This window comes from Salmo salar, chromosome 06 (genome assembly GCF_965601325.2).
Source record: "Salmo salar chromosome 06, fSalSal1, whole genome shotgun sequence".
Classification (NCBI taxonomy): Eukaryota; Metazoa; Chordata; class Actinopteri; order Salmoniformes; family Salmonidae; genus Salmo; species Salmo salar.
The window spans coordinates 6,276,864-6,301,939 of record NC_138296.1 but is presented as its reverse complement, the minus strand read 5'-3'; the positions used below and the strand labels follow the sequence as shown (position 1 = coordinate 6,301,939).

The following is a 25,076-nucleotide window of genomic DNA, read 5'->3' as shown; positions in this document are numbered from 1 at the left end:
GATAAAAACATTTGGCATGGGCCCTTCAACCCTCAAAAAGTTCAACAGCTGGACCATTACGAGCATCTTGGCTGGCGCTACAGAGGGTGGTGCGTACGGCCCAGTACATCCAAGACCTCTATACCAGGCAGTGTCAGAGGAAGGCCCAAACAATTGTCAAAGACTCCAGCCACCCAAGTCATAGACTGTTCTCTCTGCTACAGCACAGCAAGTGGTACCGATGCACCAAGTCAGGAACCAACAGGACCCTGAACAGCTTCTATCCCCAAGCTTGGCAGCAGTTACCACAGCAGTTCATTTCTGGGACAGTAACCAAAAGGTTGCTGGTTCGAAATACCTGCCGATGTGCCCTTGAGCAATTTGTAAATGTAAGCTATACCTGGTACTCCCCGTACATAGCCATGTTATTACCTGGTACTCCCCGTACATAGCCATGTTATTACCTGGTACTCCCCGTACATAGCCATGTTATTACCTGGTACTCCCCGTACATAGCCATGTTATTACCCGGTACTCCCCGTACATAGCCATGTTATTACCCGGTACTCCCCGTACATAGCCATGTTATTACCCGGTACTCCCCGTACATAGCCATGTTATTACCCGGTACTCCCCGTACATAGCCATGTTATTACCCGGTACTCCCCGTACATAGCCATGTTATTACCCGGTACTCCCCGTACATAGCCATGTTATTACCCGGTACTCCCCGTACATAGCCATGTTATTACCCGGTACTCCCCGTACATAGCCATGTTATTACCCGGTACTCCCCGTACATAGCCATGTTATTACCCGGTACTCCCCGTACATAGCCATGTTATTACCCGGTACTCCCCGTACATAGCCATGTTATTACCCGGTACTCCCCGTACATAGCCATGTTATTACCCGGTACTCCCCGTACATAGCCATGTTATTACCCGGTACTCCCCGTACATAGCCATGTTATTACCCGGTACTCCCCGTACATAGCCATGTTATTACCCGGTACTCCCCGTATATAGCCATGTTATTACCCGGTACTCCCTGTATATAGCCATGTTATTACCCGGTACTCCCTGTATATAGCCATGTTATTACCCGGTACTCCCTGTATATAGCCATGTTATTACCCGGTACTCCCTGTATATAGCCATGTTATTACCCGGTACTCCCTGTATATAGCCATGTTATTACCCGGTACTCCCTGTATATAGCCATGTTATTACCCGGTACTCCCTGTATATAGCCATGTTATTACCCGGTACTCCCTGTATATAGCCATGTTATTACCCGGTACTCCCTGTATATAGCCATGTTATTACCCGGTACTCCCTGTATATAACCATGTTATTACCTGGTACTCCCTGTATATAGCCATGTTATTACCTGGTACTCCCTGTATATAGCCATGTTATTACCTGGTACTCCCTGTATATAGCCATGTTATTACCTGGTACTCCCTGTATATAGCCATGTTATTACCTGGTACTCCCTGTATATAGCCATGTTATTACCTGGTACTCCCTGTACATAGCCATGTTATTACCTGGTACTCCCCGTACATAGCCATGTTATTACCTGGTACTCCCCGTACATAGCCATGTTATTACCTGGTACTCCCCGTACATAGCCATGTTATTACCTGGTACTCCCTGTATATAGCCATGTTATTACCTGGTACTCCCTGTACATAGCCATGTTATTACCTGGTACTCCCCGTACATAGCCATGTTATTACCTGGTACTCCCCGTATATAGCCATGTTATTACCTGGTACTCCCTGTATATAGCCATGTTATTACCTGGTACTCCCTGTATATAGCCATGTTATTACCTGGTACTCCCTGTATATAGCCATGTTATTACCTGGTACTCCCTGTATATAGCCATGTTATTACCTGGTACTCCCTGTATATAGCCATGTTATTACCCGGTACTCCCTGTACTCCCTGTATATAGCCATGTTATTACCTGGTACTCCCTGTATATAGCCATGTTATTACCTGGTACTCCCTGTATATAGCCATGTTATTACCTGGTACTCCCTGTATATAGCCATGTTATTACCTGGTACTCCCTGTATATAGCCATGTTATTACCTGGTACTCCCTGTATATAGCCATGTTATTACCTGGTACTCCCTGTATATAGCCATGTTATTACCCGGTACTCCCTGTACTCCCTGTATATAGCCATGTTATTACCTGGTACTCCCTGTATATAGCCATGTTATTACCTGGTACTCCCTGTATATAGCCATGTTATTACCTGGTACTCCCTGTATATAGCCATGTTATTACCTGGTACTCCCTGTATATAGCCATGTTATTACCTGGTACTCCCTGTATATAGCCATGTTATTACCTGGTACTCCCTGTATATAGCCATGTTATTACCTGGTACTCCCTGTATATAGCCATGTTATTACCTGGTACTCCCTGTATATAGCCATGTTATTACCTGGTACTCCCTGTATATAGCCATGTTATTACCTGGTACTCCCTGTATATAGCCATGTTATTTTTACTCGTTATTGTTATTCACTGTGTATTTATTCCTCGTGTCACTAAGATCATCTTTATCTTAACTCTTCATTGTTGGAAAAGGACCGTGTCAGCGTTTCACTGTTAGTCTACACCGGTTGTTAACAAAGCATGTGACAAAATGTGATTGAAGTAGTTACTTATGATGAGCATTGATTGGTAGATCAGTCAGTGGACTGTCGGCTGCAATGTCAAACAAGCCCAGGGAGATACTCAAACTTCTGTCTCTATGGCAGAGGTCAGGGGTTACAGACCTGTGTTCCAGGGTGAGTATGAGGTGGTCTGGGTTAGAGGTCAGGGGTTACAGACCTGTGTTCCAGGGTGAGTATGAGGTGGTCTGGGTTAGAGGTCAGGGGTTACAGACCTGTGTTCCAGGGTGAGTATGAGGTGGTCTGGGTTAGAGGTCAGGGGTTACAGACCTGTGTTCCAGGGTGAGTATGAGGTGGTCTGGGTTAGAGGTCAGGGGTTACATAACTGTGTTCCAGGGTGAGTATGAGGTGGTCTGGGTTAGAGGTCAGGGGTTACATAACTGTGTTCCAGGGTGAGTATGAGGTGGTCTGGGTTAGAGGTCAGGGGTTACAGACCTGTGTTCCAGGGTGAGTATGAGGTGGTCTGGGTTAGAGGTCAGGGGTTACAGACCTGTGTTCCAGGGTGAGTATGAGGTGGTCTGGGTTAGAGGTCAGGGGTTACATAACTGTGTTCCAGGGTGAGTATGAGGTGGTCTGGGTTAGAGGTCAGGGGTTACATAACTGTGTTCCAGGGTGAGTATGAGGTGGTCTGGGTTAGAGGTCAGGGGTTACATAACTGTGTTCCAGGGTGAGTATGAGGTGGTCTGGGTTAGAGGTCAGGGGTTACATAACTGTGTTCCAGGGTGAGTATGAGGTGGTCTGGGTTAGAGGTCAGGGGTGTAACAGACCTGTGTTCCAGGGTGAGTATGAGATGGTCTGAGCAGCTCTCAGCCCCCTCCAGGAAGCTCATCTCCTCCAGGATCTTGGTGGTCATCTTGTCCCCCTGAGAGAGCAGCTTCTGCAGGGTGAGGTACTCCTCCACTGCCCCCTCCACCTGTGGCAGGACCCCCAACATCTCCTCACGGTTCTTAAACCAGTTCACCTGGAGGGAGGGAGAAAGGGAGAAAGGGAGGTAGTGAAGGAGGGAGAAAGGGAGGTAGTGAAGGAGGGAGAAAGGGAGGTAGTGAAGGAGGGAGAAGGGAGGTAGTGAAGGAGGGAGAAATGGAGGGGTGAGGTAGTGAAGGAGGGAGAAAGGGAGAAAGGGAGGGGGTTAAGGAGGGAGAAAGGGAGGTAGTGAAGGAGGGAGAAAGGGAGGTAGTGAAGGAGGGAGAAAGGGAGGTAGTGAAGGAGGGAGAAAGGGAGGTAGTGAAGGAGGGAGAAAGGGAGGTAGTGAAGGAGGGAGAAAGGGAGGTAGTGAAGGAGGGAGAAAGGGAGGGGTGAGGTAGTGAAGGAGGGAGAAAGGGAGGGGGTTAAGGAGGGAGAAAGAAGGAGGTAGTGAAGGAGGGAGAAAGAAGGAGGTAGTGAAGGAGGGAGAAAGAAGGAGGTAGTGAAGGAGGGAGAAAGAAGGAGGTAGTGAAGGAGGGAGAAAGAAGGAGGTAGTGAAGGAGGGAGAAAGAAGGAGGTAGTGAAGGAGGGAGAAAGAAGGAGGTAGTGAAGGAGGGAGAAAGAAGGAGGTAGTGAAGGAGGGAGAAAGAAGGAGGTAGTGAAGGAGGGAGAAAGAAGGAGGTAGTGAAGGAGGGAGAAAGAAGGAGGTAGTGAAGGAGGGAGAAAGGGAGGCAGATTTCAGTGGCCTTGTCATTTCAGCTCCAAACAGAACATCTGGTAAGGGGAATGACAGGTGGTCTGAATTGGCGAATTCACAACATACAGGACTACTTCTATAAGGAACAGAGTGCCATTTCAGACAGATAGAGCTGGATGTGTGTCTGTCTCCCCTGCTCACCTTGATCTCAGCGACGCGCGAGGAGAAGAGGGAGCGTGTGATGTCTCTCTCCATCTCTCTCTTGCTCTGCTTGTTCTCCGCCTGCTGACCCCCCCCTCCGTACACGGCCCCGGCGAAGCCCACCTCCCCCCCGGCCGTCCAGTCCACCAGAGGGTCGTACACAAACGCCTCCAGCAGGGTCAGCAGCGTCTCCCGCCCACGACGCATCATCTGAATCACCTGACCAATCAGAGAGGAGAGAGGTTAGCGTGATCTGGACCACCTGACCAATCAGAAAAGAGAAGATTAGACTATGGTTTGCATGTTTCAGAAACTACAAAAAATAAAATAAACACTTCAGGAATGTCTTTAAATGTGTCAGGAACATTTTAGAAATGTTTAGAAGTAAACAAGACTAAGTTGTAAGTGAAGTTTGAGGTGATGAACAGCAGACAAAGCCAGGAAATTCAAATGAGATTAACATCACCCAACGCACCACAGCTGACATAGAAGAGTCTCCTAAATGTTTCACTCACTAGTAGCTGTTCACAGGACAGTCTGTTTCACTAGCTAGTAGCTGTTCACAGGACAGTCTGTTTCACTAGCTAGTAGCTGTTCACAGGACAGTCTGTTTCACTAGCTAGTAGCTGTTCACAGGACAGTCTGTTTCACTAGCTAGTAGCTGTTCACAGGGCAGTCTGTTTCACTAGCTAGTAGCTGTTCACAGGGCAGTCTGTTTCACTAGCTAGTACCTGTTCACAGGACAGTCTGTTTCACTAGCTAGTACCTGTTCACAGGACAGTCTGAAGACTGTTTCACTAGCTAATACCTGTTCACAGGACAGTCTGAAGACTGTTTCACTAGCTAATACCTGTTCACAGGACAGTCTGAAGATGCCCTCCACCCCAGTGACTCCCAGGGCCGTCTCTATGTTGTGGGTCATACGGAACGGAACTTTCTCAGGCACACGCAGGCTCTTCCCTGGAGACCACACACACACACACACACACACACACACCAGAGAGAAACATCACATCAGTAGGACAAACAGCAGTGAAATCCACAGAGCGACTTGTCTAAACCAGGAGGGTTGCTGCTTGTTCAAACCTCTAAATAGAACTATTTATTTACCTTTCTCGAAGCAGACGTTGTAGTCGATGTGCACCACCTCTCCTGTCGTCATGTCAATCAGCACGTTGTCAAGGTGACGGTCACCGAGGCCAATGATGTAGCCAACCATAGACATCACAGCAGTGGACCTGGCGTAGGACTGTAGCAGGAGGAAGAAGAGGAGGAGGAGCGTTCATTTACCATTAATTAGCCACCAGTAAGGTTTCATTTATTACGTCTCCACTTCCCAAGCATATTAGTCCAACATGGCTCCCTTTCCTTCATCTGCACTAGTCAGAGAGCCCTAGCCAGGTGGATCCATAGAGTAAGATAGAGGACCTTTTAGTACGGAAATTAACAGAGCTACAAAGATGAGTCCTCTATCCAACTCTGAGTGGATCCTATATCCAATCTTAGTTAAGCCATGTTTTCAGCTTTGTGTTATTTTCAGATCAGTGCAGATGAAGGAAAGGATACGAGAAGAAGCAGCCACCCAACCTGTGTAACCTCGAACCCTTGACTGACGACAGTAAACCCTGTTTGACCTTTGACCCCAGCTCACCTGTGTGACCCTCCACCACTCACTAGACGTGGTACAAGAGCACCACAGCTCTTTGGCCAGCAGGTTAGGGGGCGTGGATGCCATCAGCTCCTTAAGCACATCCCTCATCACGCTGAGCGGCCAATCACGCCGTGAAACATCCAGGCTGAGCCCCACCCCCTTCAGGGCGGGGCCTATCTTGCTGTAGTAGAGCTCACTGGGCCGTGGAACCAGAGGGAGGGGCTGGGGCTGCTGCTGGAACGAATCCTGGGCCTGGGGGAGGAGCGAGAGACAGAAAGTGATGAGAGATGAGTACAGAGAGAGCTCAAGGCCCAACAAAGTGTTTGGCATTGCCATAGTTTCAATGTTTAATGTATTGAGCTCTACACATTCACAGAGCAAGTTCCTACAAAAGATCACGCACACACACACACACACACACACATTACCTTCTGAGCCTGCAGCACGGCCTCTCTCTGCTGCCAGCGCTTGTAGAGGCCGAACAGCGGCGTGGCGCCGTCCACCCATTGGATGAGTCCTGAGCGTGTCCCCAGCGGGGTGACGGAGTAGTGGCGGGCGTGGAAGTGGGGGCGCTCCTGCTGGTTCACCTAGAGAAGAACAGAGTTATGCTTGGCAGACAACAGTAGCAGTTAATATGACTGGAACAAGCCTTCAGGTTGAATCACCTATTATACTACTTTATCATTGTTTAAATGTTTGGTGTATTTTTCCACAGATGAACTACACTCTGGTGTTGTCTCTGGCTGGATCAGCCTTGTATTTTAAATGATCAATAAGTGATGTACCTTGGTGAACATGGTGTTGACTATGGAAAGGAACTGCATGATTCGCTCATCTAGGTGGAGGTCCTCCAGACCTGAAAGAGGGAGAGAGGTAGTTAGGAGGAGGAAGGAGGTAGAGTTAGGAGGAGGAAGGAGGTAGAGTTAGGAGGAGAAAGGAGGTAGAGTTAGGAGGAGGAAGGAGGTAGAGTTAGGAGGAGGAAGGAGGTAGAGTTAGGAGGAGGAAGGAGGTAGAGTTAGGAGGAGGAAGGAGGTAGAGTTAGGAGGAGGAAGGAGGTAGAGTTAGGAGGAGGAAGGAGGTAGAGTTAGGAGGAGGAAGGAGGTAGAGTTAGGAGGAGGAAGGAGGTAGAGTTAGGAGGAGGAAGGAGGTAGAGTTAGGAGGAGGAAGGAGGTAGAGTTAGGAGGAGGAAGGAGGTAGAGTTAGGAGGAGGAAGGCGGTAGAGTTAGGAGGAGGAAGGAGGAGGAAGGAGGTAGAGTTAGGAGGAGAAAGGAGGTAGAGTTAGGAGGAGTTAGGAGGAGAAAGGCGGTAGAGTTAGGAGGAGAAAGGAGGTAGAGTTAGGAGGAGTTAGGAGGAGGAAGGAGGTAGAGTTAGGAGGAGGAAGGAGGTAGAGTTAGGAGGAGGAAGGAGGTAGAGTTAGGAGGAGGAAGGAGGTAGAGTTAGGAGGAGAAAGGAGGTAGAGTTAGGAGGAGAAAGGAGGTCGAGTTAGGAGGAGAAAGGAGGTCGAGTTAGGAGGAGAAAGGAGGTCGAGTTAGGAGGAGAAAGGAGGTCGAGTTAGGAGGAGAAAGGAGGTCGAGTTAGGAGGAGAAAGGAGGTAGAGTTAGGAGGAGAAAGGAGGTAGAGTTAGGAGGAGAAAGGAGGTAGAGTTAGGAGGAGAAAGGAGGTAGAGTTAGGAGGAGAAAGGAGGTAGAGGTAGGAGGAGAAAGGAGGTAGAGTTAGGAGGAGAAAGGAGGTAGAGTTAGGAGGAGGAAGGAGGTAGAGTTAGGAGGAGGAAGGAGGTAGAGTTAGGAGGAGAAAGGATAATTAGGTTCAGACTTATATTCCTGCTGGTCGTCTGCCTGGAGGCTGTTCTGTCTGGAAGAGGTTGGGCTAGTTGCTTTCATTGTGTGTGTGTGTGTGTGTGTGCGCGCGCATCTTCTTACAGTTGAAGCGGCAGGGATAGTTGAGTCCATCATGTATGCATGCGTGTGTGTGTGTGTGTGTGTGTGTGTGTGTGCGTGCGTGCGCTACCTTTGAAGAGGTAAGGGTAGTTGCGTCCATCATGTATGTATGTATGTATGTATGTATGTATTCGCTACCTTTGAAGAGGTAAGGGTAGTTGCGTCCATCATGTATGTATGTATGTATGTATGTATTCGCTACCTTTGAAGAGGTAAGGGTAGTTGCGTCCATCATGTATGTATGTATGTATGTATGTATGTATGTATGTATGTATGTATTCGCTACCTTTGAAGAGGTAAGGGTAGTTGCGTCCGTCATATATATGTGTGTGTGTTCGCTACCTTTGAAGAGGTAAGGGTAGTTGCGTCCGTCATATATATGTGTGTGTATTCGCTACCTTTGAAGAGGTAAGGGTAGTTGCGTCCATCATATATATGTGTGTGTATTCGCTACCTTTGAAGAGGTAAGGGTAGTTGCGTCCATCATATATATGTGTGTGTGTTCGCTACCTTTGAAGAGGTAAGGGTAGTTGCGTCCGTCATATATATGTGTGTGTGTTCGCTACCTTTGAAGAGGTAAGGGTAGTTGCGTCCGTCGGAGCCCAGGAAGTGTAGTTTCTTGGGCTTGGTCTTGGTTGGCAGGATGGTGATGGTGTTGCCAACACTTTGGATGGTCAACGCGTCCGTTGCCGACACCTCGCCCGGCAACGCCATCTCAGTGGTCGCCATGGCAGCCAGGCGGGGGCTGATGTGGTCCAGACGCAGCAGATAGCTGGTCCTCTTCTGAGCCCTCTGCTGTAGACTCAGCATGATCTAGGAGACATTTTAAACACCATTTAAATCCACTTCAACAAAACAGTACAGTATACATTTGAAAAGGTTACAGATACATTGGACACTCACGGAAACAACAAGCACCTTCACACACACGGACCAAGTTTCCCCTAAGCACAGATCTAGGATCAGCTTCCCTTCCCCCAATCCTAATGGGGACTGGAAACACTTCAGGAAGTAAAGCAAAGAGATGTCTTCAATCCACTAAACATCTGCCTTTAACATAGAAACATCTCTATTTGGGTTACTGCGTGACGGGTCAAGTCATTGCGTGAGGAAAAAGGGGAAGTGCAGAAAGTTCATATTCTGTTCAAATATATTATTGTTGGATATGAATGTTCCTTAGGAGGGATGCAAAGGACAACAGTCTGGTTTCAGTTCCTGATAAGGCAGACCGGTTGCTGAGGAACCAGGACCTTTAGGGATGTGGAACTCAACTGGAGATGAGGTCAACAGATGGAGAGAAGACATTGCTGAGAGGGGGGTCACAGGGGCCCACCCTGAAGACCATCTGATTATAGTCCTATTTCCACACCCATGAGGGTCCTAGACTCAGGCAGGGCCATGACAACACCAGTGAGAGGAATCTACTGTGTTTCTGCCTAGCAACAGAGAAGGTGTGTATCTTAGACAAGCAAGGAGATGATGGCTCCTAGTCAGAAGGTATAAAGATGTGTTTGTGTGATGTCTCGTATGTTGTCTTTGCAGCTGTATGACCCAGCGGGTGAATAAACTTGGGTTTGAGCTTTTTTTAAGTGGTCCATGAGTTTTTACTCTGTTAAGACCCTAACAATATGGGTAGCACCATCTTGAATTGCTATAGTAACAGCTGACGCCCCTTTCCTAATGCGTCATAGGCAGGATTGAGCAAATTGTGATTTTAGGCACGGTGACTGAAAGTGGCACCTGGCCTCCACTGGACCTGAAAAGCGTGACAGCTCCGTCATTGAGATCAGGACAGTAACATTAGGGTAAGAAACTGTACACCATGTTTTATGTTGGTAATTATATTTACATTTTAAAAGTATTTATTCTGATGAATAAGATGAGTGCGAAATTAACTTTGGTTTTGATAACAAGCTGAGCAGCCAGCCAGCCAAAAGCAGACACGCTAGCCAAAAGCAGACACGCTAGCCAAAAGCAGACACGCTAGCCAGCTGGGTTTATCTCTCGTCTTTATGATGCTAATGTTCTCTTTGTCAATATGAGCATTTTATTTTGTACAGTTACCAATTTGAAGACCATTTGTCATTAGCTAGATATCTCAATATCTGAGGTGCTGTTCGTTTTAACGTCAACTCCCAGAGTCTACCTTTAACCATTAGTGGAGGAATATCTGAGGTGCTGTTCGTTTTAACGTCATCTCCCTGAGTCTACCTTTAACCATTAGTGGAGGAATATCTGAGGTGCTGTTCGTTTTAACGTCAACTCCCTGAGTCCACCTTTAAACATTAGTGGAGGAATATCTGAGGTGCTGTTCGTTTTAACGTCAACTCCCTGAGTCCACCTTTAAACATTAGTGGAGGAATATCTGAGGTGCTGTTCGTTTTAACGTCAACTCCCTGAGTCTACCTTTAACCATTAGTGGAGGAATATCTCCCTGAGTCTACCTTTAACCATTAGTGGAGGAATATCTGAGGTGCTGTTCGTTTTAACGTCTTCTCCCTGAGTCTACCTTTAACCATTAGTGGAGGAATATCTCCCTGAGTCTACCTTTAACCATTAGTGGAGGAATATCTCCCTGAGTCTACCTTTAACCATTAGTGGAGGAATATCTGAGGTGCTGTTCGTTTTAACGTCTTCTCCCTGAGTCTACCTTTAACCATTAGTGGAGGAATATCTCCCTGAGTCTACCTTTAACCATTAGTGGAGGAATATCTGAGGTGCTGTTCGTTTTAACGTCTTCTCCCTGAGTCTACCTTTAACCATTAGTGGAGGAATATCTCCCTGAGTCTACCTTTAACCATTAGTGGAGGAATATCTCCCTGAGTCTACCTTTAACCATTAGTGGAGGAATATCTGAGGTGCTGTTCGTTTTAACGTCTTCTCCCTGAGTCTACCTTTAACCATTAGTGGAGGACAATGCAAAGCCGATCCGAGATCAGCTTATAGGGACAACGTCACCCTGCACCCCACCGGTCCTGGTCCTACTTGTTTGAACGGGACCCAGCTGCTGGCGGGGTTGGCTGGGTTGTGAGGGCTCTTCAGTCTCTCCAGGGCCGAGGTGATGGCGTCCCCGTAGGTCTGCTGGAACCAGGTCTCGTGGGGGGTCTCTGCGGGCGTGGTGGTGATGCCCCTCACGTGGTCCAGAGCGAACACCACGGGACGCATCAGAGCAGAGTGCTTCTCACACATGATGGCCACCTTCTCCTCCCTGACAGAGGAGACACACTGTTCATCTATGTTCCTTTAACAGGGTTAAAACACACATGATGAGACAGGACAGTGTTGTATAGTTAGCGAGGGAGAAGTGCAGTGGGTCAGAATGAAACCCATGACCTCTGGCAGCCTAGGCTACCCAGTACCTGAGCCAGGGACTAACCTCTGGCAGCCTAGGCTACCCAGTACCTGCAGAGCTAACCACTGGCAGCCTAGGCTACCCAGTACCTGCAGAGCTAACCACTGGACCACCACACACTATTCTGCTACTTGTGTGCATTAATGAACTGTTTTGTGACTGGAGTTGGGTCATTCTGAAACCTGTGTTTGATTAATCAAATCCTATTCTTCGTGTACCCTAGTAGTGTGTGACTCACTTGCGTAGTGTGTTGTTGTTCTGCACTCTCTTGACCTCGTCCTCCAGCTGCTGTATCCTGCGCAGGACATGCATGTGCTGCTGCTGCAGGACGCCCAGCCACAACTCATCCCACAGCAGAGTCACGCGGCGCAGCTCTCCCACTAGCATCTGCACCTGGGGACCCACAGACAGACACACACAGAGTCACACGGCGCAGCTCTCCCACTAGCATCTGCACCTGGGGACCCACAGTCACACGTGGTTAGCACAGGTCACCACCAGACACAAGTAGGGCCAAAATGTCCTATCCTGATATTAGTCTCATTTTAGACAGTATGACAATATTTTGTGTTTCTGAATAATAGAAGTCGTAAATACTCTTTATGACCATTGCATGACCCTAGGATGGAGACAAATTCATTCAGTGGTTTTTAGAGAACGACCAATATGGGTACTTACCAGAGGTGGGACCAAGTCATGTGACTCAAGTCCACACCTCTGGTACTTACTGATCATCAACAATTGCATAGGAGCATCCTAATATCATTTTATTTTAAATGTGTCTAAGACAACAGCCAGTCACGAGTCACGGAGATGCATAGTCAGTTCGCAGAGGGAAAGAAATCATTTAACCCAGTGAATTAAACTTTTTGGTGAAAATCAGCTTTGAAAACAGCATATTTTACGTGATGGTTTGTACCATATTATCACTTCTATAGTAGTGAAATGAGGAAAGGTAACTTTCTTTGAATGCCGGATGGTGTTTAAAAGCTAGCTAGCTAACTTGGTTGCTCAATTATCCTCGTTTTGAAAATAGTTGAACCCCAGAAAGGACAGTAAATTCATTAACCATTTCAAAACCTCTACATGTGTATAACATTATTCAAGAATGTATAATTATGTGCAGCATGAGTGGGGAGCTAGCTAGGACTAGGGGGACATAACTAACTGTAACACCAGTAATGAGGGAAAGCATTTAGCTGTAACACCAGTAGTAGGGGAGGTAATTACCTATAACACCATAGTGGGGTTGGCTGCAGTAGGGGGAAGTATTTACCCGTAACACCATAGTGGGGTTGGCTGCAGTAGGGGGAAGTATTTACCCGTAACACCATAGCGGGGTTGGCTGCAGTAGGGGGAAGTATTTACCCGTAACACCATAGTGGGGTTGGCTGCAGTAGGGGGAAGTATTTACCCGTAACACCATAGTGGGGTTGGCTGCAGTAGGGGGAAGTATTTACCCGTAACACCATAGCGGGGTTGGCTGCAGTAGGGGGAAGTATTTACCCGTAACACCATAGCGGGGTTGGCTGCAGTAGGGGGAAGTATTTACCCGTAACACCATAGTGGGGTTGGCTGCAGTAGGGGGAAGTATTTACCCGTAACACCATAGTGGGGTTGGCTGCAGTAGGGGGAATTATTTACCCGTAACACCATAGTGGGGTTGGCTGCAGTAGGGGGAAGTATTTACCCGTAACACCATAGTGGGGTTGGCTGCAGTAGGGGGAAGTGTTTACCTGTAACACCATAGTGGGGTTGGCTGCAGTAGGGGGAAGTGTTTACCTGTAACACCATAGTGGGGTTGGCTGCAGTAGGGGGAAGTGTTTACCTGTAACACCATAGTGGGGTTGGCTGCAGACAGCTTGTCCACTATCTTGCTGTAGCAGTCATGCATCATGGCCTGGTCCTGGCTGGAACACAGAGCAGGAAACTCCTCACCCCGCCCATCTTCTTCCTGGGAGGCGGGGTTACTGCCCAGTGTCCCCTCCCCTTCCTCACACAGGCCCTCCCCCTGCATGCTGCCCAGGAAGGTGGGCAGGGCCGACGGGAGCTTGTTTCCTGGGAGACAAAGATGTTATGGCGAGTTGAGAGTATGTGTGTGTTTTAGAGGTCGACTGATTATGATTTTTCAACACCAATACCGATTATTGGAGGACCAGAAAAATCCAATACCGATTAAATCGGACGATTTAATTGTCATTATTAATTAATTGTATATATATATATATATATATATATATATATATATATATATATATATAAAAATAATAATAATAATAATGACAATTACAACAATACTGAATGAACACTTAATTTAACTTAATATAATACATCAATAAAATCAATTTAGCCTCAAATAAATAATGAAACATGTTCAATTTGGTTTAAATAATGCATAAACAAAGTGTTGAAGAAAGTAAAAGTGCAATATGTGCCATGTAAGAAAGCTAACGTTTAAGTTCCTTGCTCAGAACATGGGAACATATAAAAAGCTGGTGGTTCCTTTTAACATGAGTCTTCAATATTCCCAGGTAAGAAGTTTTAGATTGTAGTTATTATAGGAATTATAGGACTATTTCTCTCTATACCATTTGTATTTCATATACCTTTGACTATTGGATGTTCTTATAGGCACTATAGTATTGCCAGCCTAATCTCGGGAGTTGATAGGCTTGAAGTCATAAACAGCTCAATGCTTGAACCATTGCGAAGAGCTGCTGGCAAATGCAGGAAAGTGCTGTTTGAATGAATGCTTACGAGCCTGCTGCTGCCTACCACCGCTCAGTCAGACTGCTCTATCAAATCATAGACTTAATTATAATACACTGCTCAAAAAAATAAAGGGAACACTTAAACAACACAATGTAACTCCAAGTCAATCACACTTCTGTGAAATCAAACTGTCCACTTAGGAAGCAACACTGATTGACAATACATTTCACATGCTGTTGTGCAAATGGAATAGACAACAGGTGGAAATTATAGGCAATTAGCAAGACACCCCCAATAAAGGAGAGGTTCTGCAGGTGGTGACCACAGACCACTTCTCAGATCCAATGCTTCCTGGCTGATGTTTTGGTCACTTTTGAATGCTGGCGGTGCTTTCACTCTAGTGGTAGCATGAGACAGAGTCTACAACCCACACAAGTGGCTCAGGTAGTGCAGCTCATCCAGGATGGCACATCAATGCGAGCTCTGGCAAGAAGGTTTGCTGTGTGTCAGCGTAGTGTCTAGAGCATGGAGGCGCTACCAGGAGACAGGCCAGTACATCAGGAAACGTGGAGGAGGCTGTAGGAGGGCAACAACCCAGCAGCAGGACCGCTACCTCCTCCTTTGTGCAAGGAGGAGCACTGCCAGAGCCCTGCAAAATGACCTCCAGCAGGCCACAAATGTGCATGTCTGCTTAAACGGTCAGAAACAGACTCCATGAGGGTGGTATGAGGGCCCGACGTCCACAGGTGGGGGTTGTGCTTCAGCCCAACACCGTGCAGGACGTTTGGCAAATTCCCCACTGGCGCCCTGTGCTCCTCACAGATGAAAGCAGGTTCAAACTGAGCACATGTGACAGACGTGACAGAGTCTGGAGACGCCGTGGAGAACGTTCTGCTGCCTGCAACATCCTCCAGCATGACCGGTTTGGCGGTTGATCAGTCATGGTGTGGGGTGGCATTTCTTTGGGGGGCCGCACAGCCCACCATGTGCTCGCCAGAGGTAGCCTGACTGCCATTAGGTACCGAGATGAGATCCTCAGACCCCTTGTGAGACCATATGCTGGTGCGGTTGGCCCTGGGTTCCTCCTAATGCAAGACAATGCTAGACCTCATGTGGCTGGAGTGTGTCAGCAGTTCCTGCAAGAGGAAGGCATTGATGCTATGGACTGGCCCGCCCGTTTCCCAGACCTGAATCCAATTGAGCACATCTGGGACATCATGTCTTGCTCCATCCACCAACGCCACCTTGCACCACAGAATGTCCAGGAGTTGGCGGATGCTTTAGTCCAGGTCTGGGAGGAGATCCCTCAGGAGACCATCCGCACCTCATCAGGAGCATGCCCAGGCGTTGTAGGGAGGTCATACAGGCACGTGGAGGCCACACACACTACTGAGCCTCATTTTGACTTGTTTTAAGGACATTACATCAAAGTTGGATCAGCCTGTAGTGTGGTTTTCCACTTTAATTTTGAGTGTGACCCCAAATCCAGACCTCCATGGGTTGATAAATTGGATTTCCATTGATTATTTTTGTGTGATTTTGTTGTCAGCACATTCAACTATGTAAAGAAAAAAGTATTTAATAAGATTATTTCATTCATTCAGATCTAGGATGTGTTGTTTTAGTGTTCCCTTAGTTTTTTTGAGCAGTATATAATAACACACAGAAATACGAGCCTTAGGTCATTAATATGGTCAAACCTGGAAACTATCATTTTGAAAACAAAACATTTATTCTTTCAGTGAAATACGGAACTGTTCCGTATTTTATCTAACGGGTGGCATCCATAAGTCTAAATATTCCTGTTACATTGCACAACCTTCAATGTTATGTCATAATTACATAAAATTCTGGCAAATTAATTATGGTCTTTGTTAGGACGAAATGGTCTTCACACAGTTCGCAACAAGCCAGGAGGCCCAAACTGCTGCATATGCCCTGACTCTGTTGCACAGAACGCAAGAGAAGTGACAATTTCCCTAGTAAATATTGCCTGCTAACATGAATGTCTTTTAACTAAATATGCAGGTTTAAAAAAATATACTTGTGTATTGATTTTAAGAAAGGCATTGATGTTTATAGTTAGGTACATTCGTGCAACGATTGTGCTTTTTTTAAATCGTCACCCGTTTGGGCTAGTAGGCTGTGATTCGATGATAAATGAACAGGCACCGCATCGATTATATGCAACGCAGGACACGTTAGATAAACTAGTAATATCATCAACCATGTGTAGTTAACTAGTGATTATGTGAAGATTGATTGTTTTTTATAAGATACGTTTAATGCTAGCTAGCAACTTACCGTGGCTCCTTGCTGCACTCGCATAACAGGTGGTCAGCCTGCCACGCAGGCTCCTCGTGGAGTGCAATGTAATTGGCCATAATCGGCGTCCAAAAATACCGATTACCGATCTTTATGAAAACTTGAAATCAGCCCCAATTAAATCGGCCATGCCAATTAATCGGTCGACCTCTAGTGTGTGTATGTATGTATGTATGTGTGTATACCTGCGTGCTGTGCCTCTCCTCCCAGAGACAGTGATCCAACTATAGCAGGGTACAGGATGAGGTGTGGCGAGTCCTGGGCAACGCGACACAGCAGACTACAGATACTCTGTCTGATGTAAGCCTCTGGATGGTTCAGACGAGAGAACAGCTGGGGGATGATGCCTGGGGGGGAGAGGGGGTGAATTAGCAGGAGACAGGAGAGAGAACAGCTGGGGGATGATGCCTGGGGGGAGAGGGGGTGAATTAGCAGGAGACAGGAGAGAGAACAGCTGGGGGATGATGCCTGGGGGGAGAGGGGGTGAATTAGCAGGAGACAGGAGAGAGAACAGCTGGGGGATGATGCCTGGGGGGGAGAGGGGGTGAATTAGCAGGAGACAGGAGAGAGAACAGCTGGGGGATGATGCCTGGGGGGAGAGGGGGTGAATTAGCAGGAGACAGGAGAGAGAACAGCTGGGGGATGATGCCTGGGGGGAGAGGGGGTGAATTAGCAGGAGACAGGAGAGAGAACAGCTGGGGGATGATGCCTGGGGGGAGAGGGGGTGAATTAGCAGGAGACAGGAGAGAGAACAGCTGGGGGATGATGCCTGGGGGGGAGAGGGGGTGAATTAGCAGGAGACAGGATAGGAAAGGTCTCAACTAACTAGAGATGATCTCTCCATAACGTGTTCAGGTCTTATACTAGAATGTCAGTTTAACAGGAGCCTTCAGAGAAATAGAGAGCTCCCTCTGGGTCTGAGTGTGTTTTACCTCTCCAGGGGGCAGTGGGGGTCAGTGTGTGTGTTACCTCTCCAGGGGCCAGTGTGTTACCTCTCCAGGGGCCAGTGGGGGTCTGTGTGTGTGTTACCTCTCCAGGGGCCAGTGGGGGTCTGTGTGTGTGTTACCTCTCCAGGGGCCAGTGGGGGGTCTGTGTGTGTGTTACCTCTCCAGGGGCCAGTGGGGGTCTGTGTGTGTGTTACCTCTCCAGGGGCCAGTGGGGGTCTGAGTGTGTGTTACCTCTCCAGGGGCCAGTGGGGGTCTGAGTGTGTGTTACCTCTCCAGGGGCCAGTGGGGGTCTGAGTGTGTTTTACCTCTCCAGGGGCCAGTGGGGGTCTGTGTGTGTGTTACCTCTCCAGGGGCCAGTGGGGGTCTGTGTGTGTGTTACCTCTCCAGGGGCCAGTGGGGGTCTGTGTGTGTGTTACCTCTCCAGGGGCCAGTGGGGGTCTGAGTGTGTTTTACCTCTCCAGGGGCCAGTGGGGGTCTGTGTGTGTGTTACCTCTCCAGGGGCCAGTGGGGGTCTGAGTGTGTGTTACCTCTCCAGGGGGCGGTGGGGGTTGAGGCGAGCCCAAGCTCAAGCCCCTCCCTCAGCTCCCCGGCGTGCTTCACCAGCAGCCGTAGCAACCGCAGCGTCGCCATGACGATGATATCGTCGTTACTCTGCTTGCTGTTCTGATTGGTCAGCAGCAGCTTGGGGTCATCCTCATCGATGGGTACCTGACGGAGGAAGAAGAGAGACATGGAGGGACAGAGGAAGAGATGGATGGATAGGAGAGATGCAGGGAAAGGGACAAGGCATCTCCTACAACATCCCAAACTTCCTCAAGTCCTAGATGAATAGAAACAGTGAATAGCAATACCGGGATGAAAAACATCAATTCTACTTTAACATTTATCTTATAGACAGTACTCGTAGGGCCAGGTTCACAGACACAGATTAAGCGTCATCCCGGACTAAAAAGAACGCCCAATGGAAAATTCCCATGGAAATAGTGTCGGACTAAGCAGTCCCAGTCCCCCCTGCCAGTCCCAGTCCCCCCCGCCAGTCCCCCCCGCCAGTCCCAGTCCCCCCCGCCAGTCCCAGTCCCCCCAGGAGAGCGTGTTAGTTCCACACACCTGTCCAGCGTTGAGTTTGAGGAAGGTGAAGTAGGCACCGCAGGAGACCTTGTAGAGACTGAAGATCCGGTCCACCACCCTCCTCCAGACCCGGATCAGACCCTCCATCACCCCACTACCCCCACCCTGGACCCCCTCCCCCTGCTCCTCCAGCCAGGGACAGGCAGACAGCAGCTGTCTCCAGATCACATCCACCATGTCATCCTCCTCCTCATCCTCCTGCTGCAGGGCCATGTCCTCATCCTGGAGGGAGAGAGAGGGGGGTGGAGGAGAGAGAGAGAGAGGGGGGGTGGGGGAGAGAGAGAGAGAGAGGGGGGGTGGGGGAGAGAGAGAGAGAGAGAGAGGGGGGGGTGGGGGAGAGAGAGAGAGAGAGGGGGGTGGGTGAGAGAGAGAGAGAGAGGGGGGGTGGGTGAGAGAGAGAGAGGGGGGGTGGGGGAGAGAGAGAGAGAGAGAGAGAGAGAGAGAGAGAGAGAGAGAGGGGGGTGGGGGAGAGAGAGAGAGAGAGGGGGGTGGGGGAGAGAGAGAGGGGTTATGATAGCAGGCAGAAGGTAAATCCCAAACCCAGATCTGCCAAGACACGTGCGGCAAATTGGAGATGTAGCACGAGCCAAATTGGGGTTTTGTCCCTCCCCCCCCCCGCATGCTCGTGCGCGCGCTGTTTGTGAGTCTGATCTGAATTATAGAAGTGTACTAAATCAAGTCTATAAAAGGTTGGAATACTTTCTTGACAGCATTCCATTCAACACGGTAAACGTCACTAACATGTAAATAGAACGAACACACCAAAATACTTTATTCTTGGAGGTTTTTTCTGAATGCTGTTCGCTGTTTCAGCCCAGGTTAAGGTCCCTATTGGATTTCTTTACAGAGCATACATCATTTCAGTATAGTACTATAGTATAATATACAGTGAGGGAAAAAAGTATTTGATCCCCTGCTGATTTTGTACGTTTGCCCACTGACAAAGAAATGATCAGTCTATAATTTTAATGGTAGGTTTATTTGAACACAGAGACAGAATAACAAAAAAAATCCAAAAAAACACATGTCAAAAATGTTATAAATTGATTTGCATTTTAATGAGGGAAATAAGTATTTGACCCCCTCTCAATCAGAAAGATTTCTGGCTCCCAGGTGTCTTTTATACAGGTAACGAGCTGAGATTAGGAGCACACTGTTAAAGGGAGTGCTCCTAACCGCAGCTTGTTACCTGTATAAAAGACACCTGTCCACAGAAGCAATCAATGAGATTCCAAACTCTCCACCATGGCCAAGACCAAAGAGCTCTCCAAGGATGTCAGGGACAAGATTGTAGACCTACACAAGGCTGGAATGGGCCACAAGACCATCGCCAAGCAGCTTGGTGAGAAGGTGACAACAGTTGGTGCGATTATTCGCAAATGGAAGAAACACAAAAGAACTGTCAATCTCCCTCGGCCTGGGGGTCCATGCAAGATCTCACCTCGTGGAGTTGCAATGATCATGAGAACGGTGAGGAATCAGCCCAGAACTCCACGGGAGGATCTTGTCAATGATCTCAAGGCAGCTGGGACCATAGTCACCAAGAAAACAATTGGTAACACACTACGCCGTGAAGGACTGAAATCCTGCAGCGCCCGCAAGGTCCCCCTGCTCAAGAAAGCACATATACATGCCCGTCTGAAGTTTGCCAATGAACATCTGAATGATTCAGAGGACAACTGGGTGAAAGTGTTGTGGTCAGATGAGACCAAAATGGAGCTCTTTGGCATCAACTCAACTCGCCGTGTTTGGAGGAGGAGGAATGCTGCCTATGACCCCAAGAACACCATCCCCACCGTCAAACATGGAGGTGGAAACATTATGCTTTGGGGGTGTTTTTCTGCTAAGGGGACAGGACAACTTCACTGCATCAAAAGGGACGATGGACGGGGCCATGTACCGTCAAATCTTGGGTGAGAACATCCTTCCCTCAGCCAGGGCATTGAAAATAGATTGTGGATGGGTATTCCAGCATGACAATGACCCAAAACACACGGCCAAGGCAACAAAGGAGTGGCTCAAGAAGAAGCACATTAAGGTCCTGGAGTGGCCTAGCCAGTCTCCAGACCTTAATCCCATAGAAACTCTGTGGAGGGAGCTGAAGGTTCGAGTTGCCAAACATCAGCCTCGAAACCTTAATGACTTGGAGAAGATCTGCAAAGAGGAGTGGGACAAAATCCTTCCTGAGATGTGTGCAAACCTGGTGGCCAACTACAAGAAACGTCTGAACTCTGTGACTGCCAACAAGGGTTTTGTCACCAAGTACTAAGTCATGTTTTGCAGAGGGGTCAAATACTTATTTCCCTCATTAAAATGCAAATCATTTTATAACATTTTTGACATGCGTTTTCCTGGATGTTGTTGTTGTTATTCTGTCTCTCACTGTTCAAATAAACATACCATTAAAATTATAGACTGATCATTTCTTTGTCAGTGGGCAAACGTTCAAAAATCAGCAGGGGATCAAATACTTTTTTCCCCCACTGTACATCATTTCAGATTTTCAAAATTGATAAAAATCTCAAATCTAGTGCCAAGGTATTTTAGAAGCATTGCCTCTATAGCTAATATCTGACAGTCATTCATTCTTCATCACAGTCTTCTAAACTCCCCACTCCAGTTAACGCCAAGATGGTTGTATTTATTTTGGATTATACTTTGTGACGTGGATCATAATTACAGTTACAGTCTATCAGGTTGCGTGATCCTCGAGTATAAAAGAGGTAGAGAGACTGTCAGGAATCAAGGAAAGATTATAGAGAGACTGAAAGGAGGTAGAGACAGTCCAGGAATCAAGACTATAGAGTCTAAAAGGAGGTAGAGAGTCAGGAATCAAGACTAGAGAGTCTAAAAGGAGGTAGAGAGTCAGGAATCAAGACTAGAGAGAGATTAAAAGGAGGTAGAGACAGTCCAGGAATCAAGACTAGAGAGTCTAAAAGAGGTAGAGAGATACATGGAAAGAGACAGACACATACCAAGCCACTTAGTTATGCAGTTCCAAGTAGAGTCCAGTTCTAAACTTCTATCCTGGATGAACTATGATATTCTCAGAACACTGGGAGAAAGTACGAGATGTGTACATACTAAAACAATAGTTACTAATTCATTCCTCATGAGCGCACACACACACACCTGTATTCCAGCAGGTCGACACATGGCCTGACCCAGGATACTGAAGATGTTCTCCTTGTCCTCCTCACTGGTGCATTCTGGGAGAAGCTCCTCGATCTCCTTCTTCTCTCCCGGGAGCAGGGGCACACCTTCACCTTGACTGGAGGGAGGAGATGGGAGGAGAAAGGAACGGACAGACGTAGGGGAGGAGAGATGAAAGGAGAGGGAGATGGGAGGAGAGAGGGGAAAGAGGAGAGAAGTATGGGAAGAGAGGGAGACAGAAGAACGTCAATATTGCATAAGAATTTAAAAAATAATGTTTAAATCAGCAACGGCTTTTACCACAGAACGCACCACGTCTGTATTCACGTGTTATCAGCTTTTACCACAGAACGCACCACGTCTGTATTCACGTGTTATCAGCTTTTACCACAGAACGCACCACGTCTGTATTCATGTTATCAGCTTTTACCACAGAACGCACCACGTCTGTATTCACGTGTTATCAGCTTTTACCACAGAACGCACCACGTCTGTATTCATGTGTTATCAGCTTTTACCACAGAACGCACCACGTCTGTATTCACGTGTTATCAGCTTTTACCACAGAACGCACCACGTCTGTATTCACGTGTGTTTCAGGATAACTGCTGAGTGACAACTGTCAGAATATGTACCTGGCGTTGTCGACCACCTTCCGTCCCCAACGATAGGCCCAGCTGGCGAGAGCCGCCCAGGACTTGGCCACCTCCGGAGCCTGACTGGTGGACAACTGGTAGAGCTGCCCCAGGACCAAGTCTGGTTCTCCTACACCCACACTCACTATGGAGGCAGAGAGAGAGGGGTTAGGGTGTAGGGTACAGACTGGAGGAAGAGAGGGGTCAGGGTACAGACTGGAGGAAGAGAGGGGTTAGGGTACAGACTGGAGGAAGAGAGGGGTTAGGGTGTAGGGTACAGACTGGAGGAAGAGAGGGGTTAGGGTGTAGGGTACAGACTGGAGGAAGAGAGGGGTTAGGGTACAGACTGGAGGAAGAGAGGGGTTAGGGTGTAGGGTACAGACTGGAGGAAGAGAGGGGTTAGGGTGTAGGGTACAGACTGGAGGAAGAGAGGGGTCAGGGTGTAGGGGTTAGGGTACAGACTGGAGGAAGAGAGGGGTCAGGGTGTAGGGGTTAGGGTACAGACTGGAGGAAGAGAGGGGTCAGGGAGGGCTGTGTCCTACCTGTGGTCTCAGCTGTGATTCGGGGCATGCCCTGGTCCTCTAGGGGTAGCTCCAGCAGGGCTGTGATGTTCCGGCTGATGGGGGGCAAGGCGGCGACCCCTGGGGTCATGACTCCTGACCTCTTCACCACCTGTTTGAGCTGAGGGGTCATGTCCTTCCAGTCCGCCAGCAGCCACTTACCTACAGACACAGAGACAGACAGTTGGAACAGGGCCTCGTCAAAAACACACATGGGAGGTTTTCTAAAAAGGCAGGCATCCATTACCCAGCATGCACAGGACAGAGAGACTGGTACCAACCCTGGTACGCCTGCATCTCAAATGGCACTCTATTCCCCCCAATAAGAGCCCTACGTAGGGAATAGGGGGCCATTTGGGACACACTAGAATCACTACTTACACAGAGTGAGGACGGAGCGACAGGCAGCACGCTCACACTTCCCTGAGCGACAGAAAGACAGAGCACAGGAACTCAACATCTCCATGGCTGCCATGGACTGACCTGGAGGGGAGAGGAGAGAGAGGGAGGGAGGGAAGGAGAGGAGGGAGAGAGGTGGAGCATGAGAGAGAGTTGGGGAGGAATAAGTGGGTAAAGAGAAAGACGAGTAAGCCAAACACTAACACACACTCACCCGCGGTGCAGAGGACTTTAGCCTTCTCGATCTGTAGTTCAGGTCCCCACTTCTCCCCCACAACACCCGCTAGTGACAAACGCCTGAACGCACGGCTCAACCCTTCCTCTCCTCCCTCCTCCTCCTCCTCCTCTCCCTCGCTGCACTGGCCCAGCAGACGCGTTGCCAGGGCGATGTTCCCCTGTTTCCGGGCGAACTTGACGGCCGTCAGACATAGTTCCATCAGGTGGCCATCCAGCGGAGCAGAGGAGCCTGGGTAATGGAACACAGGAAGAGGGTTAACGTGAGTCACATGACAAAGACACAGCGATGGGGACAACACACACCCAGTAGATATAAAGCACAGTGTTTAAGAGCAGAAAGACCTCCCACAGACACAGGGAGGTTGTCTACCTTTCAGCCTGAGCAGTAGCTGTCTCTGGTAGATGGTGTATCTCAGTGTGTGGAGCCACGGCTGGACATCCTGTTGTTTACAGGTGCTGAGAGCTTCACTGTACAGGGGGATCAGACAGTCCTGGAGAGGAGGAGAGGGTTAGGGGGGTGTACACACACACACACACACACACACACACACACACAGCATTATGTGGACACCCCTTCAAATTAGTGAATTTGGCTATTTCAGCCACACCCGTTGCTGACAGGTGTATAAAATCGAGCATACAGCCATGCAATCTCCATAGACAAACATTGGCAGTAGAATGGCCCGTACTGTAGAGCTCAGTGACTTACAACGTGGCACCGTCATAGGATGCCACCTTTCCAACAAGTCAGTTTGTCAAACTTCTACCCTGCTAGAGCTGCCCTGGTCAACTGTCAGTGCTGTTATTGTGAAGTGGAAACGTCTAGGAGCAACAACGGCTCAGCTGAGAAGTGGTAGGCCACACAAGCTCATAGAACAGGACCGCTGAGTACTGAATCGCCTGTCCTCGGTTGCAAGACTCACTACCGAGGTCCAAACTGCCTCTGGAAGCAACGTCAGCACAAGAACTGTTGGTCGGGAGCGTCATGAAATGGGTTTCCATAGCGATGTAAATGATGGAGTTGCGTGAAGCTTGCCACCACTGGACTCTGGAGCAGTAGAAACGTTTTCTCTGGAGTGATGAATCATGCTTCACCATCTATCAGTCCGACGGATGAATCTGGGTTTGACGGATGCCAGGAGAACGCTACCTGCCCCAATGCGTAGTGCCAACTGTAAAGTTTGGTGGAGGAGGAATAATGATCTGGGTCTATTTTTCATGGTTCGGGTTAGGCCCCTTAGTTCCAGTGAAAGGAAATCTTAACGCTACAGCATACAATGACATTCTAGACGATTCTGTGTTTCCAATTTGGGGAAGGCCCTTCCCTGTTTCAGCATGACAATTTCCCCATGCACAAAGCCAGGTTCATACAGAAATGGTTTGTCGAGCTCAGTCTGGAAGAACTTGACTGGCCTGCACAGAGCCCTGACCTCAACCCCATCAAACACCTCTTGGATGAATTGGAACGCCGATTGCGAGCCAGGCCTAATCACCCAACATCAGTGCCCAACCTCAATAATGCTCTTGTGGCTGAAGGGATGCAAGTCCCTGCAGCAATGTTC

At 48.4% G+C, this 25,076-nt stretch overlaps 1 protein-coding gene across 1 annotated transcript in view; it reads right to left on the bottom strand.

Moving 5' to 3' along the window:
• LOC106601970 (SMG1 nonsense mediated mRNA decay associated PI3K related kinase) overlaps positions 1-25,076 on the bottom strand; it is a 148,989-nt gene that overhangs the window by 36,951 nt on the left and 86,962 nt on the right. The window contains exons 28-47 of the mRNA XM_082976278.1: positions 23,885-24,005; positions 23,492-23,743; positions 23,260-23,361; positions 22,861-23,040; positions 22,319-22,463; positions 21,663-21,801; positions 18,510-18,752; positions 17,930-18,110; positions 16,641-16,802; positions 13,247-13,476; positions 11,657-11,811; positions 11,052-11,274; positions 8,633-8,879; positions 6,915-6,985; positions 6,558-6,716; positions 6,130-6,381; positions 5,589-5,727; positions 5,329-5,438; positions 4,479-4,697; positions 3,445-3,638 (exon numbers count right to left, since the gene is read on the bottom strand). Coding sequence (XP_082832404.1) covers positions 3,445-3,638; positions 4,479-4,697; positions 5,329-5,438; positions 5,589-5,727; positions 6,130-6,381; positions 6,558-6,716; positions 6,915-6,985; positions 8,633-8,879; positions 11,052-11,274; positions 11,657-11,811; positions 13,247-13,476; positions 16,641-16,802; positions 17,930-18,110; positions 18,510-18,752; positions 21,663-21,801; positions 22,319-22,463; positions 22,861-23,040; positions 23,260-23,361; positions 23,492-23,743; positions 23,885-24,005 — 3,524 coding nt within the window. The remainder of the gene's footprint in view (positions 1-3,444; positions 3,639-4,478; positions 4,698-5,328; positions 5,439-5,588; positions 5,728-6,129; positions 6,382-6,557; positions 6,717-6,914; positions 6,986-8,632; positions 8,880-11,051; positions 11,275-11,656; positions 11,812-13,246; positions 13,477-16,640; positions 16,803-17,929; positions 18,111-18,509; positions 18,753-21,662; positions 21,802-22,318; positions 22,464-22,860; positions 23,041-23,259; positions 23,362-23,491; positions 23,744-23,884; positions 24,006-25,076) is intronic.